The following is a 16737-nucleotide window of genomic DNA, read 5'->3' on the forward strand; positions in this document are numbered from 1 at the left end:
CATAGAATCTCTACAGTCTGAAACTCACCCCTTACCCCACACCCCTGCTTGCTTCTTGCTTCCTGTGGACCTCTCCTTAGACAGATGTGGAAATCCTTTGAAAAAAGAGGACGGATGCAGGCCTAAAATAGAGTGGTTTGTTGTTTTTTGAGTCAGATCTCATGGAACCCAGCTCGGCCTCAAACCGCCTCTGCAGGCTTGTCTCCCTGGTCCTCCTGCCTCTGAGGCCTGAGTGCTGGGATTGTGGCCAACACACCTGGCTTAGATGGTGCTGGGTGGGAATCAAACCTAGGGACTTGATACCGTGCTAGGCAAGCCCAGTATAAACTGAGCTATATCCCCAGTGCCCCTCCCCTGTTTGTGAGACAGTGTCTCAATATGTAGCCCTGGCTGTCCTGGAATTATTTATGTAGAGCAGGCTGTCCTCAAACTCGCAGAGATCCATCAAGCTCTGCCTCCTGAGTGCTGGGATTAAAGGTGTGCACCACCACACTCCCCTCCCCTTTTGACTGGACTACTACAGTCTCCTGTAGTCCAGACTGATCTGGACTAACTATATGGGAAGGTGATGGAGAGCCCGATTCTCCTCTCTCACCTTACAAGATCACACATATGTGTGCATATGGCCAGCTCTTTTTCTCTTTTCTTTTCCTTTTCAAGACAGGGTATCACTGCAGCCCAGGCTGACCCTGGACTCACCTCAATCCTCCTGCCTCAGCCTCATGAATACTGGGATCACAGGCATGTGTTGCCACAGTTGGTTTAAGTGAAGAAACCCTGGGCTTCGGGCATGCCAAGTAAGCACTACCAACTGAGCCACATCCCCAGCCCAGGCCGCAATCACTGACCAAGCTTGAGGCTGCTGTCTCTCCTCCCCGGAGAAGAGCTCCAGCAGTGGTAGCTTTGAGAAAGAAACCAGCTCTGCTTACCCACCAAGCTATGAAAAACCTTTATTGTTAGTTTTTCTCCATTAGATAGACTTTCAGTTAGAACAAGAAGCTACGGTGACACTTGCACTGTTCTTCTCGGAGGCTGAGCCTGGCCATGGCTCAGTTGGGAGCTGAGAACCACTGCTAGGATAGAGCATATGCCAACACCAGGGCTCGCCTCCCGGGAGTCACAGGAACCAACTGAGGCAGGGAACACCTGACTTTAGATGTAATCACCCGAGTGCGGAGAGACCGAAAAACCCCATCTCTGCCCAGGGCCTCACTCAGGCCATGCCGAGCTGGCAGAGCAGGCATGTGTCTGTAGGTGTGTGAACTCATACTGTGCCCGCACACACACACTGTTGCTCTTCAGGAACGATGCTCTCCTCTCAGGCTCTTGCTGGTCAGGCCGGGGTTGGCGTAGCTGACTCTCCATTGTCCTTGCTTCCTGGAGCTCAATGGCCTTGGCATGTTACTGCCATCTCACAGGCCCAGTGCTGGAGGACAGGGCACTCGAATTCTCCTCCTGGAACAAGGCTGGTTAGTGCAGATCATCTGCTACCAGGGAGGGAGGTGTCCCAGCGCTCGGTCTCAAGGCATGCTGGCCCTGGGCTCCTGCACAATCCCTGAGCCCCAAAAAGGGGAAAAAGGCTCCAAGAGTTTTCTGCCTCATGGTACCCAGGACAAGAAAGGGACACCGGTCATTAACCATTTCCCTAACTCCCAGGGAAGGCGTGGTGGGGGTGGCAGGGGTTGGGGAGATGACCCAGACCCTTCTGCTCATGTGGCCCTCGGGCTGGACCTGTGGGCTAGCCTGTGGCCCACTGTGGGAAAGTCTAGCTGCTATTCCTGGTGGCTTTTCATACATAAGCCATAGGTGGACGTGGGAAGATACAATACATCAGGGGCTCGGGCTCAGGTAAAAGACACCTGTTTCCCAGGGCCTACTGCCCCTGCAATGGACCTGGGAAGCCTGGCTAGGTTGTGCCTGGAGCCAAGCTTGCAGTCTCTGGGGTTCTGGGAGTGAAACTGGGGTATATCTGATTAGGTTCAAGGCTCTGGTAAAGACCCCTCATAATCTTCAGGATCTGGTGATGCCAAAATCTGAGATAGTGGGACACAGGGCCTGACAAAGAGGATGGAGCTGCTAGCCAGCATTCTGGAGAAGTCTGCACAACCCATTCTCGCCCCAGGAAACTGGCTGGCTGCCAACTCTTAGGATTGCATACATAAATCCTGCCTCCTGGTCACCCCTGAGCTCTGGGCTGCTGGCTCACGACAACACAAAGCTCCTTAGGGGCCCTGTTTTTCAGCTGTGGACCCTGCTCAGGGTCCCTAGGGTCCCTTCGCTGGTGGAGGCAGGTGTGGTCATTAAAGCACATGCAATCTCCAGGTATACCCTCAGGCCTCAAATAAGCAGCAGAGTGGAAGTCAGGCCATGGCAACGGGAGTTAGGGGTGAGCCAATGGGAAACAAAACCCACACACTGAATGCCAGTCAAATCCAAACACCAACCCAGTATGTGAAGGCAGCAGCAAGCTCTTTGTGTAATAAATATTGCAAAGCTCATTTGTTTTCTTTCTTCTTCTTCTTCTTTTTTTTTTTTTAAGTCAAATATAACAATCAATATCCCAAACCCTGTTTTCTGCATTCAGAACAGAGGAAGTTGATGATAGGAGCAGAACACCTGCAGCCAATCAAAGAAAAGACCACGTTCCCACTAGCCAGCCAATCACAATCTTTCTCCAGTTTAAGCAGCCAATTGGGCCTCTTCACATTCCTAAGAAAACGACCTAAATAAAGCACCAGAGCTCGGAGAGCTTCAGGGGGGAAGCCAGATACCGAGGCGCAAATTTTTAAAAAAATAAAGAGTCAAAAATAAAAATAAAAGGTTTCCGTTGGTCAAGATTTAAAAATAAAAAGGTTTCTTCCTGCAGCCAATCACAAGTCCATCCCTTCAAACCAATCACAAGCCACCACTGGCATCTCCCTTGATGCCAGCCCTGCTGAGTGGCTGGGGTGGGGAGGGTCTGGTGGGCGAGGGGGCAGAGAGAGGGAAGAAGGTGGTTTGCTACCACTCAACCGGCGAAGGAGCCACGCCGATCTCTTGGCCATCGGTGGCTTCCGGGGTGTTCCAAGGGGTTTTCAGCTACTGCCTCCGGTCTTCTGTCTCCGACCTAGAAAACGCCATTACCACGTCCTCTGCACCTGCAGACCAGGGGACAAGAATTGCTGATGGCTTCTGGTACGAAGGCAAGGCTGTGCTCACCCTTGGGGCTGTGGAGCACCGCCCCGCATCTTCCCGAAGCCCTGGCATAATGATGCTGATTGCCAAGTGAGTCAAAGGGGCCAGGGGTGTAAGTTGCTGGGCGCTTGTCTTGTATGCACCCCCACCCCCAGGGGGTTTCGGCTCTAGCACCGCATGAACCGGCGGATGTTACATGCCTCGGTCCCCTCTCAGGATGTGAAAGCAAGGGATCAGAAGTTCGGAGTCACCCTTGGCTACACGGTGAGTTCAGGGCCAGCTGAGGCATGTGACGTCTAACTAAGCCCATCTTCTCTCTTGTCTTCCTACAGCGAAGCTGGGGACATAGCAGTGATCCCATCCTGGTGCAAGGCTTCAGGATGAGGCCCAAAGGCTTGTCCAAGGCCACAGGGCTAAAAGGTGAGACAGGTCTTTGATCCTAGAACATCTGCTCTGCTCATGTTCTATGAGCACCACATTAGGATGGAAAGTAGTGGGAACCTCTCTCTCTTATCAAGTTTAGATCTTGGAGCTGGAGAGATGGCTCATTAAGAGCACCCTTCCAGAGGTCCTGAGTTCAATTCCCAGCAACCACAAGGTGGCTCACAACCATCTATAGTGAGCTCTGATGCCCCCTTTTGGTGGGCAGGAAGAATGCTGTGTAAATAATAAATAAATAAATAAATAAATCAAAAATTTTTTAAAATATTTATTTATTCATTATGTATACATTCTTCATGTGCACCTGCATCAGATCTCATTATAGATGGTTGTGAGCCACCATGTGGTTGCTGGGAACTGAACTCAGGACCTTTGGAAGAACAGTCAGTGCTCCTAACCTCTGAGCCATCTCTCCAGCCCCCAAAATAAATAAATCTTTAAAAAAAAAAAAAAAAAAAAAGAGTAGTTGTTGCTCTTTCAGAAAACCTAGAATCAGCTCCCAGAACCTACAAGCTGGCTCACAACCATCTATAACCCTAGTTCCAAGGGATCTAACACTCTCTTCTGACCTCCATGGGTACCACAGGCCAACTAACACACACACACACACACACACACACACACACACACACACACACACATACACTGTTTCTTTTGAGACAGGGTTTTCTTGTGTAACAGCCCTGGCTTTTCTGGAACTCGCTCTGTAGAGCAGGCTGGCCTCAAACTCAAGAGATCCGCCAGTCTCTGCCTCCTGAGTGCTGGGATTAAAGCCAAGTGGCACCATGCCTGAAGCTCATAGTCATTTTTTATTGAAAATCAAATAATTGAGAAAGTGTTTATTATTGTCTTTTATGGGAGCAACACACCAGTGCATGTGTGGAAAGGTCACGTGACAACCCTATGGAGTTGGTTCTTTCCTTCTTCCTTTACATTGGCTCTGGAGATCAAATTCCGGGGGTCAAGCTTGGTGACAAGCACTTTTACACACCGAGCCAGCCATTATGAATTCAGAAACTGTTCATCTTTGCAGCAGCTTCCCTTTGATCGAACCCAGCCCCTGTTCTGAGGAGCGTGGCCATGCCTGTTTCCAGCTTGCTGCGTGCCAGGCTTGACACAAATGCACAATGCCCATTCCCTATGGTTTTTCTTTTCTTTTCTTTTCTTTTTTTGGAGGGGGGGGGTGAGGGACAGATTTCTCTGTATAGCCCTGGCTGTCCTTTGTAGACCAGGCTGGCCTTGAACTCACAGAAATCCACTTGCCTCTGCCACCAGAATGCTGGGATTAAAGGCGTGTGCTACCCCCACCCAGCTTCTTATGGCTTTTCTTAATCCTGAATTTCTTAATCCTGAATTTGAGATTCTAGTCTAGCCACTCATGAAATAACTCCCTTTATCTTGTTTTCCCTAAAACAGGCTCTGACATTTGGCCAGAAGTGGAAAGGGAAGGAGGAAAGGAGCTGAGAATGCTAACCTACTCAAGCTGTCCCCTAGTCCCACTGTCTGTCCACCTTTTCTAAAGGGTGGCCCAGCATTTTCCCTACACAGTAACAGTCAGGCCGCCTGTGGCCTTCCTGGCATGCTTCCCTGCTGCACTATTGGAGGCTGTCTCCCTGGAAGAGGCAGGTGGAACAGCAGGGAAGGGAAAGGCCACCATGGATTGGGCTGGGTGGGGGTGGGGTGCAACATGGCTTCTGGCACTTGGACCAGAGTCAACACAGTGTTGGCCACCCCTGTCCGAACCACAGGGAGGGCTTCCTGCACACCTTGCTGCCTGGAGGAGCCAGAAGGTAGCTCAGGTGGTGCTGCAGAAGGGGGGAGGGCCCCATATGAACACGTGACATCCAGAAGTCCTGCCTTCACAATGGAGCAAAGGGAATCTATCTCCCGCCCCTGCCCTGTTCTGCCTCTGGGATTCTGTACTCATCAGCATTCTTGGAAAGAAAGACAAGCCTCCAGAAAGGAGCAGAGCTATCAGGCTTCTTGCTTGAGAAGTCCTACAAATCCTTTCTGTGTGCTCAGAAACATTCTGTTCTCGCTCCGGTCCTGGGACCAAGCACCATCACCGCAGGCAGGATTGTCGCAGCAACCAGACTCCAGGATTACGTCATACCCTGCATGGTGGCTGAGCTGGGAACTAACAGATGCTGGGTTCTCTGAGGGCTACCCTCTGGCTTGCTAGGCCTGAGGGGGTCGAAACCAGACTGTGCCGGGGAGGTGTCAGCAGAAGATGGTAATGAATGGTTCTGTGGTAATGAATGGTGACAACCCAGTCTCTTCCCTCCTCATGTGCCTCCTGGGCTTCCTCACAGGGACCTTGGGCCTCTTCGGAGAGCTGCAGGCACAAAAATAGCACTGGATCCCCAAGAGGGAATGGTGAGCTTGCAGAGGAAATGGATCCCCAGCTCCTTAAAGCAACTCAAATCCCCGTCACTGGGCCCCGCAGACTGCGCAGTGGGTGCATGTCCTGTCCTATGAAGACAGGAACTGTGCTGGCCGGTGTTACGTCAACCTGACTCACGCTGAAGTTATCTGAAAGAACCGCAATTGAGAAAATGTCTCTACTAAGACTGTAGGAAACGCTGTGGGGCGTTTTCTTAATAAGTGATTGATGGGGAGGGTCCTGTCTATTGTGGGTGGGGCCATCCCTGGGCTTGTGGTCCTGGGTTCTGTAAAAAAGCAGGCTGAGTAAGCCATGAGGAGTGAGCCAGTAAGCAGCACCTCTCACGGCCTCTGCCTCAGCTCCTGCCTCCAGGCTCCTGCCCTACTTGAGTCCCTGCTCTCACTGCTTTTGATGATGAACAGTGATCTGGAGCTGTGGGTGAGACAAACCCTTTCCTCCCAGGTTGCTTTGGTCCTGGTGTGTCATAATAGCAATGATAAACACTAACCAGGACAGTGACCTTCTCAAGGTCACAAGTTACTCTGATAAGTGTGTAACAAGACACTAGAGCAAAAGCTTTGTGAGAATTTTACCCTCCCACAGTACCAGCTGGTCATGTCCTCCCTGACTGGGAACCCACGGGCCTTATTTCAGAGCCTCTGTTCTGTTGAGGGGGCTGCAGAAGGAGTCCCCAGAGGCACAACCCATCCTGCACCCTCTCCTGCTCCTGAAGGACTTGCTGACCACGAGGACCTTCCTTCCTTTGAAGTCAAAGAGAAGACAGCGCATCCTCTGACCTGTCCATGTCACTAGTGGGCCAGGTACTCATCATTCAGTTGGAAACTGAGGAGCAACCTGCCTTCTCTGGAATCTGATCTTTTTGATCAGCAAACAAGAAGGAAGGGGGAGATGCTCAGTTTGACATCATGGCTCTAGCCACATTGTGGCTAGAAGGGGCACCGCAGATCCTGCAGGCACTCTCTTCCTCCTATACGTGCTCATCCTCTACCTCCAGGCCAGCAATCCATCTTATGGGTAAGGCTCTGTCTTCCCAGGACTTGCGCTCAGAGCATCTGTTCACTGCTTTCCATCAGATGAATGTGAGCCAAGGTAGACAGAGCTACTCAGGTGCTCTAACATCTTCTCTAACAACCTGAACAATAAGACTACTGAAGCCAGATAATTCACACATATGAGCACACACGCACATGTGCACACGGGATCACAAATGTGAACCTCCTATGAACACAGACAAACATGCTCAACAAAATGCTAACAAACTGCGTAGAGCAACATATAAAAAGAGACCATATTTCTAGACCAAATGAGATTTATTCTAGGAATGCAAGGTTAGCTTAACATCTGAAAATCAGTTGGTGTAACATGGTCTATAAACAGAACAAAGGGCAAAACCCACACAATCCCCTTAATAGACACTGACAGAGTCCAACATCCCTAACGATAGAAGAAGCATCAGACAGGATAAGAGGCACCCATGAGAGCCCCACAGCTGCCACCATATCACATGGCTAAAGCCCACCGCAGCACGATGGATGGGAGCAAGAAAAGGTCTGTCTGCTCTCACCATTTCTACTGAAAGTGATTTTTGTTTTGCTCTGGACATTAGAGACAGGGTCTCTTGTAGCCCAGACTTGCCTCTGACTGATAAGCCTGTTGCCTGATCTCCACTGGTATTGTCATTTCAGGCATGTGACACCACACCTGGCTTCTCTAGATTGTTCTCAAGTTTCATTCCTGGGCAATTAGGCAAAAATAAATAATGAAATAAGTAGCATGCACGTTAGAAAGAAGGAACTAAACCATGGATGCTATAATCCTGACACAGACTGCAATTTCTACTTACTAAAAAGCTATCAGAGCTAGTAAATATGAGAAAGGTGTGGGATATAAGACCATGTGCAATTCTATCTGCATATACTAGCAATGAACAATCTGAGAATGAAATAATTTCATTGACAGTATCATTCATCAATGATACTACATTTAGGAACAATTTTTTAAAAAAGATTTATCATTCATTTTATGTGTGTGAGTGCTCTATCTGCATGTACATCTGCACGCCAGGAGAGGGCATCAGATTCCAGTATAGACGGTTGTGAGCCACCATGTGGTTGCTGGGACTTGAACTCAGGACCTCTGGAAGAGCAGCCAGTGCTCCTAACCACTGAGCCCTAGGAACATTACATTTATTCATTCACTGTATGGGTGAGAATGCATGTGTTCTACAGTGCATGTGGAGGTCAGAAGACATTTGCAGGAGTCTAGTCACTCCTTCCATCATGCCAGTCCCAGGAGAAGCACCCAGGCCTTACAGTCTTCCTTTTTTTCATTGTTTTTGTTTTGGTTTGGTTTTTCAAGACAGAGTTTCTCAGTGTAGCTAGCTGTCCTAGAACTCACTCTGTGCCTCTGTGTCAGGACTACAGGCATACACCACCTCTGCTAGGCCCTTCACTCTTACCACTCAAACGAACAAACAAACAACTTGAGATGTGTTACCTACCCACTCACACCCCTTTCAGTGATGGGTTAAATAAACGAAGGGCACAGGAAGCATGGGCTAGACCACCATTGAGCCACGCCTTCAGCTTAACTCCCTTTTCTTGGAGACAGGGTCTCACTACCTAACCCAGGCTGGCCTCGAGCTCCTTGTGCCTCTGTCTTCTGAGTGCTGGGGTTACAGGCGTGGTCAGCAAGCTCATGAGAGCTCTGCATCATTCTGGAAACACAGGTCAAAGTTCCCAGGAGGAAGCAGAGCACAGAACCACACTGCTTCACACACATGAATAGGAGAGGCAGGACTGAAGGGACAGAAAGTGGACCATCAGACAAAGCCTTCCTGTTCCAGCCCCACATTTCTGGTGGCCATTCTGAAACAGTGTCTTGTTGCCCTGTGTCTTGCTGCCCAGACAGCTGTGGTCTTCTTCAGCATCTTTAGCACCACAGAGACTGGGCGTGGGGTGAGGGTATGAAACAGTCTCACAAAGCCCAGGCTAGCCTTGAACCCACTGTGTAGTCAAGATGACTTTCATTCCCTGACCCTCATATCTGCAGTTCCCAAGTGCTGAGATTACAGGTGTGTATCTCATACCCAGTTTGGGGTAGTACTGGGGATCAAGCCAAGGCCTCAGGAATGCTGGTAAGCAGTCTGCAGCTGAGTAATGAGTCCAGTCCTGATCTTTGTTTCCCCAAAGGTGCACATGGTATGTGATCTGGGGCTAGTGTTGTTCTCAGTCATAGACCATGAAGCAGTTGACTGAATTAGAGACCTAGACTCCAGAGCCCTTACCTTTGACTACACAGGGCACCTTGATATTTTTCTTAAGAGAAGGGAAACGGGCTCTGGTCATCCAGAGCACTGAGGAATGCCAAGCCTCAGTCAAAGCCTGGACCAATCTCTCTGTGTTGCTGTGAGAATGGAACCAAGACCCTGCAGCCTGAGATGCCTGGGGGAAATTCAACATGGACCTCCTAGTGTCCTCTCTCCTCCCTCTCTACTACTGTGGCTCGCCCATCTAGAAAGCAGGGCTGAGGGAACAGAAGCAGGGACCCACAGACAAACATTAGAGCCTGGGGGAGTCCTCTGGAAGAGCTGGGGGAACAACTGAGGGAGCCAGAGCGGTCAAGGACTCCACAAGAAGACCTACAGAGTCAACTAACCTGGGCCCACGGAAGTGGTTCAGAGACTGAACCACCTGCCAAAGAGCGTGCATGGGCTGGTCCTGGGCCCCTTGCACATGTGTAGCAGATGCGCGGCTTGGTCTTCATACGGACTCCACAACAACTGAAGCAGGGGCCTCTCTGACTCTGATGCCTCCCTTTGGATCCCATTCCCATAAGTGGCCTACCTGGTCTGGTCTCAGGGGGAGAGGATGCACCTAGTTCTGCTGTGACTTAATGAGCCAGGGCAGGTTGGTACCCATAGGGGAAATCCCCTTCTCTGAGGAGGAGAGGGGAGAATGGGGGAGGGGTATGTAAAGGGGGGATGAGAGAAGAAGGGGCTGCAATCAGGATATAAAGTGAATAAATCGTTTTTTAAGAGAGAGAGAAAGCAAGCAAGCAAAAAGGAAAGAAAGGAAGGAAGAGAAAAAGAAAGAAACAGAGAGAGAGAAGAAAGAAAGAAAGAAAGAAAGAAAGAAAGAAAGAAAAAGAAAGAAAGAAAGAAAGAAAGAAAGAGAGAAAGAGAGAAAGAAAGAGAGAGAACGAACTGAGGCCTGCGGCTCAGCTTTCTGAACAGGGTGGGGCAGGCGCCCACTGGTCCTTCCATCCCACACCCAGTGCCAGCGTTGGCCCTTTAATGGAGCTAGTCAAGTGACTGGGGAGAGAAAAATGACAAATATGCAGAAGCATAGAAATAGGGAAGCTGGCCCCTGGCTGGAGGCGGGAGCCAGACAATGGGGTCACTGGTCTGTTTGTGAGCTGGGGATGAATTCACACCAGCAGTGTTGGAAGCCAGGCTCTGTCTCAAGCCAGCGCTCACACCCAAACCAGATCATGGCATGGATAATGTGGTTTGAAGACAGTCTCCTGAAGTTGAATGAGAATCACTCTTGCTACTTTTTGTTGTAACTTAAGTCAGGTTCAGTGTACATAGCCTAGGCTGACTTTGAACTTGGAAGTCTCCTGTAAGCCCCAAAGACCCCACAGACCAGGATGGGCACAGCTCTATGTGGATGGCACTGGGGAGAAGGGGAACTCAGAAGCAGCACCAGCCACAGTCAGACACCATATGACCCAAATCCTCAAGGCCCAGCCTCCATGATACATGAGCCCTGGAGACGAGGCCTTGGCTCTGCCATCCTTGAGGTCATAGTCCCCCTTACTGGCATAGGTGTCTCAGGACTAGTCCAGCTTGAGACATTCTAGGGTTAGGTGCCAGCATCGCCAGTACTCCTATGAAACCTTACACCTACCTAACCAAAATACAAGATTAGAGACCTGGGGGCGGGGAGATGGTTCAATAGGTAAAGTGCCTGCTGTATAAGCAGGAAGCATGTTTAGATGCCCAGCACCCATGTAAAAATTCGACATGGCAGAGTATGTCTGAAACCTTCATACTACGTTGTACAGAGATATGAAGATCCTTGGGGCTCATTGACCAGATGGTTTAGCCAATTGGTAAACTCCAGACTCAGTTAGAGACCTTATTTCAAAAAATCAGATGGAAGGCTGGCAATATGGTGACTTAGGCTGAATCCCTGAGCCTTGTAAAGGAGGAGGATGTGTTGTGGATGTGAACATGTTTTTGTTTTGATCTGAGGTGTGGGATATGGGACTGATTCAGAATGTCCACAGCAGCAAACTATTTGCTGGATACAGGCTCTCAGAGGGGCTGCAGATAGTGTAAATTTGAGGACTCTGAGAGAGAATAAAAGCCAAAGCCCAGAGAGCAAAAGGGAGCTCCGAGAAAGAAGAAGGATGCTAGTGTCCACCCCTGCTGCTTCTGGTTGCTGCAGATACAGGTGGATGAGAAGTTGGAGATATCCTAAAATGAAGCTTGGACTTGCCCCAAGGAACCCTATGACCCTAACCAGCAGGAAGCAGCTAAAGAGAACTCCACTTCTCTCCCCACTAACCTTTCTCTCCTATCTGGTACTGGGTTATTGGAAGGGGTCGGGGTGGAGAGGGGAGAAAGGCATTAAAAATAAAATAGAGTTAAGGAGTAGAAGGAGTAGCACCAGCAAGGGTGTGTGTGTGCGCATCTGCAGTCCCAGCACGCCTGTGTGAGATGGACGGAGACAGGAGAGTTGCCCAGAAGCTTGTGGACCAGCTGGCCTAGCATGTGAAACATAGCAGAACCAGGGCCTGGAGAGATGGCTCAGTGGTTAATACTTGTTGTTGCAGAGACCACAGTTTGGTTTCCAGCACCCACTTGGTGGCTCAAAATCATTGGTAATTCTAGATCCAGGGCTCCAATGGCCTCTCCTGACCTCTGTGAGCACCAGACATCCAAGTGGTACACAGATAAAATGCAGGCAAAACATTCATACACATAAAATAAAATAAAACAAGTATCTTTTTCATTTAAATCAGCAGCCAAATTCCCAAGGCTGATAGAGGGAAGTCCCCTTATGAGTCATCACCAATGTAGCACTTTGATTAAGTGCTACCAAATCTCCAGGGAGCACCCCCACTGAGCCTTGAGTGCCCCAGGCTCAGTAAGACACCTTCAGCACAGATGGTGCCAGTTCACGCTGGAGCAAATGACCCAGGGGCAGTGATCTGCACCCCGACGCTCTACCCCTTCCCTGGCCACCCCAGTTGGGTGCATCACCTTGTCATGTCATGAGCTCAGTATCTTGAGTGTTAGCAAGTGCCTGCTATCTTACTACTTACTGCAATGCCTCAGCTACCAGCTCTAGGGAATCACTGCCTGGAAAAACTGGCCCCAGAGGCCCGCAAAAGGGAAGAACTTCTGAGGGAGTGAGGCTGGAGCTCCCCCGGTGCTGGGCTTCCTTCCACATAAACCAACACCCACTGGGCAGCATGGCCTGTTTTTAGCAGCCCAAGGCTATGAGCCAGGTGTTCTGCACACCTCCGCTTTGATACCCCAAAGTTCCCAGCAGATGCTTTTTACCCAAGGTGGCACCACACTTGGGTTGCTATGGGAACAGTGGGCTCTGATTCACCAAGGACATAGCAGCAGGAGGCACAGTGGTGCCTACTGGGCTCCAGCAGCCAGAGCTGTCATAGGTGGATTCCTAGAGCAGGCCAATGAGGTTACTGAAGACAGCTACAGGCCCTTCCCGGCTTCAGCAGTCTCAGTGTACCCCGGTAGCAAGACTTGGCGTCTGGGACCTGGCGTCTGGGACTTCCAAGAGAATTCCCTGCACATCCAGCCTCAGTTTACTTATCTGCACACTATGGTAACCGGCACCAAACCCTTCATCCTAACACACTAGGAATAATGTTTAGGGACAACAGTAGGGTCAAATTCCAGCTGCATTCCCTGAGGCCTCTGCACCCACTCCTACCCTCCCACCCTGCTGAGCTGCAAAACACACACACACACACACATACACACACGCACGCACGCACGAATTCAGGACCTTTACAGTGTCCTTTTCCAGGTGCTCATTCTTCTCACTAAAATTTTCCAGTGTCTTCCCAAAACATAAGTTCTTCCAGACTAGAAAATTTGCCTGTGTCACAAAGGGTGTCCTAGTTAGCTTCAACTGTCAATTGGATACAGCTTAGAGGCACCCCAGAAAGGAGTCTCAATTGAAGGATTGCCAGCTCAGACTGGCCCGTGGGATTGTCCAGGAGGGCCCAGCCCACTATGGGAGGCATCACTCCCTGGGCAGGCGGCCCTGAGCTGGAGAAGAACAAGCCTGCCCGAGACTGCGTCAGCAGGCATGGTCTCTGCTGTGCCGCCTTGGCTGTGAGTGCTGAGGTCAGAAATAATGCTGTGTGGAATGGCAAGCAGGCCTGCCTTGAGATCCTGCTTGACAGCCCTCAACAGTGGCCTATGTGAGCTGTGAGATGAAATAAATCCTTTGCTCTCCTAAGCAAGAGACTCAAACTACAGGGATAGCATGTAGAGGTGACATGGGCTGCCTCCGAAGAGCTCGGGATGATCTAAGGACCTTGCATATCCTCAAATTACACTCTGGGTGTCAGAATCTCCTTGGAAGTGTTCTGTTGTTGCTTGTTTGTTTCTTCTACCTCATCTCCAAGACAGAGTTTTGAATCTTGCCCTAGGCTAGCCTGGAATGCCTAAACTCAGGTGACCTCGCTACCTCAGCTTCCACAGTAGCCAGACAGCAGACCAACTTCTTCCTATCTGGTGTGATGATGCAGGTCCTAGGCACACCTGTGGCAGTCTCTGTGATTCACTGAGTGGAGGCAAGTGCCCAGGAGCCTGCACTTTTATAGGCTACCCTCCAGGCAGCAGGCTGACACCAGCTCCTGAGTTCGAGGACTGCAGGTGTGTAACACCATGCCCTGCTTTGGGTAAAAGGCAGGCTCTCCTGGCAGGTACTGTGATTCACCGGGCTGAGGAAAGGCCTGGACCCTGCATGCATTTTTTTTTTTTTAGGATTTATTGATTTTATTATGTAAACAATGTTCTGCCTACATGTATACCTAAATGCTGGAAGAAGGCACCAGATCTCATTATAGATGGTTGTGGGCCACCATGTGATTGCTGGGAATTGAACTCAGGACCTCTGGAAAAGCAAGCACTGCTCTTAACCTCTGAGCCATCCCTCCACCTCTCCCTGGAGCCTGCATTTTAGCTTCCTGGGGGGGCCCCACTCCCAGTTAGGCACACGTGGGAACCTGCACATGAAAAGCTCTTATGTGTTTGTACATGTGCCTACTGTTTGTCCTTCAGGGAGGACAGGGCTGTCATCCGACACCACGCTGGGCTTACAGTAATGAGAGGCTAATGTGGAACTGTCCAACTGCTGGATGGCAGCCCTCAGCTCCCCTCCCAGGTCAGGGTCTTAGGAAGCCTGAGTCATATCAGGGGCTCTAACGCCTTCTCAGGCTTAGACAACAGCACCACCAAGCTGGGATAAAGTGGCCCTTCAGGAGGCAGAATTGGAATGCTGAAGGAGCAGCCTGCCTGCGCCTCAGGACATTCTTCTCTCTTCTTTGGGGTTCCTTTTCTGTCTCAGTAACTGGAGTTACAAACCAGATCCCCACAGATTTCTGTATGACCATGTGACTTCTGACTCAGCTTTGTTTCTGGGTTACAGGTAATTCTCAAGAAGTGTTGATTAAAGTTCGGAGACTGATCCTCCTGTCCCACAGTGAATTCTCCCTGGGCTGACTCTAATTTCAGCACCGAGTTTTCACATGAGACCTTTAGAGGAGCCCCGAAGTAGCCAGGCATGGGGAGAGGATCCAGAAGCCGCAGTGCAGGGTCTGCTCAGCATGGAAGGTACAGAGAAGCTGCTGCCCAGAGGAAGAGCCACTCAGGACTGCTCAGCCTCCGTGGGGCTCTGGTCTAAGCACACATACCTACCCTGGGCCTGAATGTGTGACGTGAACAAAGCACACACCCTTTACCTACAGATTCCTGATACTGTGTGACCACAGATTTAGAAAGCAAAGGTCGGCATGGGGCTGTGGGAGTCAGAGCCAGGTACCAGCTGAGCCTGGGATGGGTGTGAGAGGGCACAGAAGGAAAAGAAAGAACAGAGACTGACCGGTGCTGAGGAAGGGTTCCAGAGAACTTAACATGTTGGGTGGAAAAATGGAGAAGTTCACCCTTAAAGTGCCCTTGGCCTCAGGGCACTTTAAGGGTCAAGTGGAGTAACTACAGAACTGGGTCACTTCTGAAGTGCCTAGTTCCTGCTGTTGTCTCCATAACATAGCTATCGTAATAAGTGTTCTGTTTAATCATGAGACCAAGGAAACTATTTTAGGCCCTCCAGTAGCACCCTGAAGCAGCTGTCACTCTGCAGGGAAGAGCAGGAAGACCCGAGAAAGCCCAGTCCTTTCCTGGAAATCCCTTGGATTCAGTAGACTCTGACAATGGTTATGACAGGGCAGGCCCTAGGCAGAGAAAGAACAGGGAAGTTCATTGTGAAAATGAGCCTCATCAGCCCTAGGACACTGGATAAGGGCCCACCCAAAGCACAGCACAGGAGTAAACCGTGCATCCACACAGGTACGGCAGCACTCAGGGGCAACCCCAGTACTCGAGAGGCTGGAGCAAATCACATACTGAGCTGAGCTTCACATCTCTAAAACCAACCATATAGAAGCGCCTCAAGAAGGTGGAGAGATGACTCAGTGGTTAGGAGTACTAGCCGCTCTTCTGGAGGACCTGGGGTTAAGTCCCAGCAGCCAGTCGGCAGCCTATAACTGCAGTTCCAAGAGATCAGATGCCCTCTTCTTGCCTCTGAAGGAATTAGGTATGCATATGGTGCATAAACATACATGCAGGCAAAGCACCAAACATATAAAACAATAGTGAGCACCGCCCCCCGACTCTGGGTCGGGGCTGGTGAGATGGCTCAGCAATTAAGAGCACCCATGTGGTTAAGGTGCTTGCAAAGGACACAAGCTTAGTTCCCAGTGCCCATGTTGGGTGACTCCAGCTCCACGATGTCTAACATCCCGAAAGTGCTTCACTCATACATGCATATACCCACACCGACATTGTGCACACATATCTATAGAATCAAAATAGAAAATAAATCTTAAGCAAAACTTAGGGGCCAGCAAGATGGCTCAGTGGCTAAAGCCAGATGCAGCCAAGCCTGACAAGGGGTGCTCCATCTCTGGGCACACATGGGGGGAGGGAGAGCCAACTCCCACAAGCTGTCCTCTGACATATGCCCCATGACATGTGCACATGCACACACACTAGAGTAAATTGTGAAAAAAATTACAAAAGAAAGCAATAGCAACTATGCAGCAATATGGCTACACTGTGGCCTTTGCAAACCAGAGGCCTGGAATACCTGGTACTTGCTAGGTGCCCTGGACCATGTGTGGCACTAGGGCAGGAAGAGCCCAGAGAGGGGCCAGAACACCAAGAGAGCAATAAGAGGCCCCAATCCCCCTCATCCCTTCGGTGGTGACATTATGTAACCATTTCTCTTATACCAGGTCCTCAGGTAATACGTTGTCCTGCTTAAAAAAAGTAAATAAGTAACAAAACAAAAACCATGAAGACTGGGGACAGTGCTTGCTCAGTGAGTGAGGAAGGAAGGAAGGAAGGAAGGAAGGAAGGAAGGAAGGAAGGAAGGAAGGAAGGAAGGAAG

The 16737-nt window shown here is 50.1% G+C and overlaps 1 protein-coding gene across 2 annotated transcripts in view; it reads right to left on the bottom strand.

Annotated features, from left to right (window-relative positions):
• Window positions 1-925: 925 nt before the first annotated feature.
• Window positions 926-16737, bottom strand: part of Ctnnbip1 (catenin beta interacting protein 1) — a 47527-nt gene continuing 31715 nt past the window's right edge. For both annotated transcript variants that reach the window (XM_055615301.1, XM_055615300.1), the window contains exon 4: window positions 926-3137. In XM_055615301.1, coding sequence (XP_055471276.1) covers window positions 3079-3137 — 59 coding nt within the window. In that variant the 3' untranslated portion in view covers window positions 926-3078. The remainder of the gene's footprint in view (window positions 3138-16737) is intronic.

This window comes from Psammomys obesus, unplaced genomic scaffold (genome assembly GCF_907164565.1).
Source record: "Psammomys obesus unplaced genomic scaffold, mPsaObe1.curated_primary_1811, whole genome shotgun sequence".
NCBI classification, from domain to species: Eukaryota; Metazoa; Chordata; class Mammalia; order Rodentia; family Muridae; genus Psammomys; species Psammomys obesus.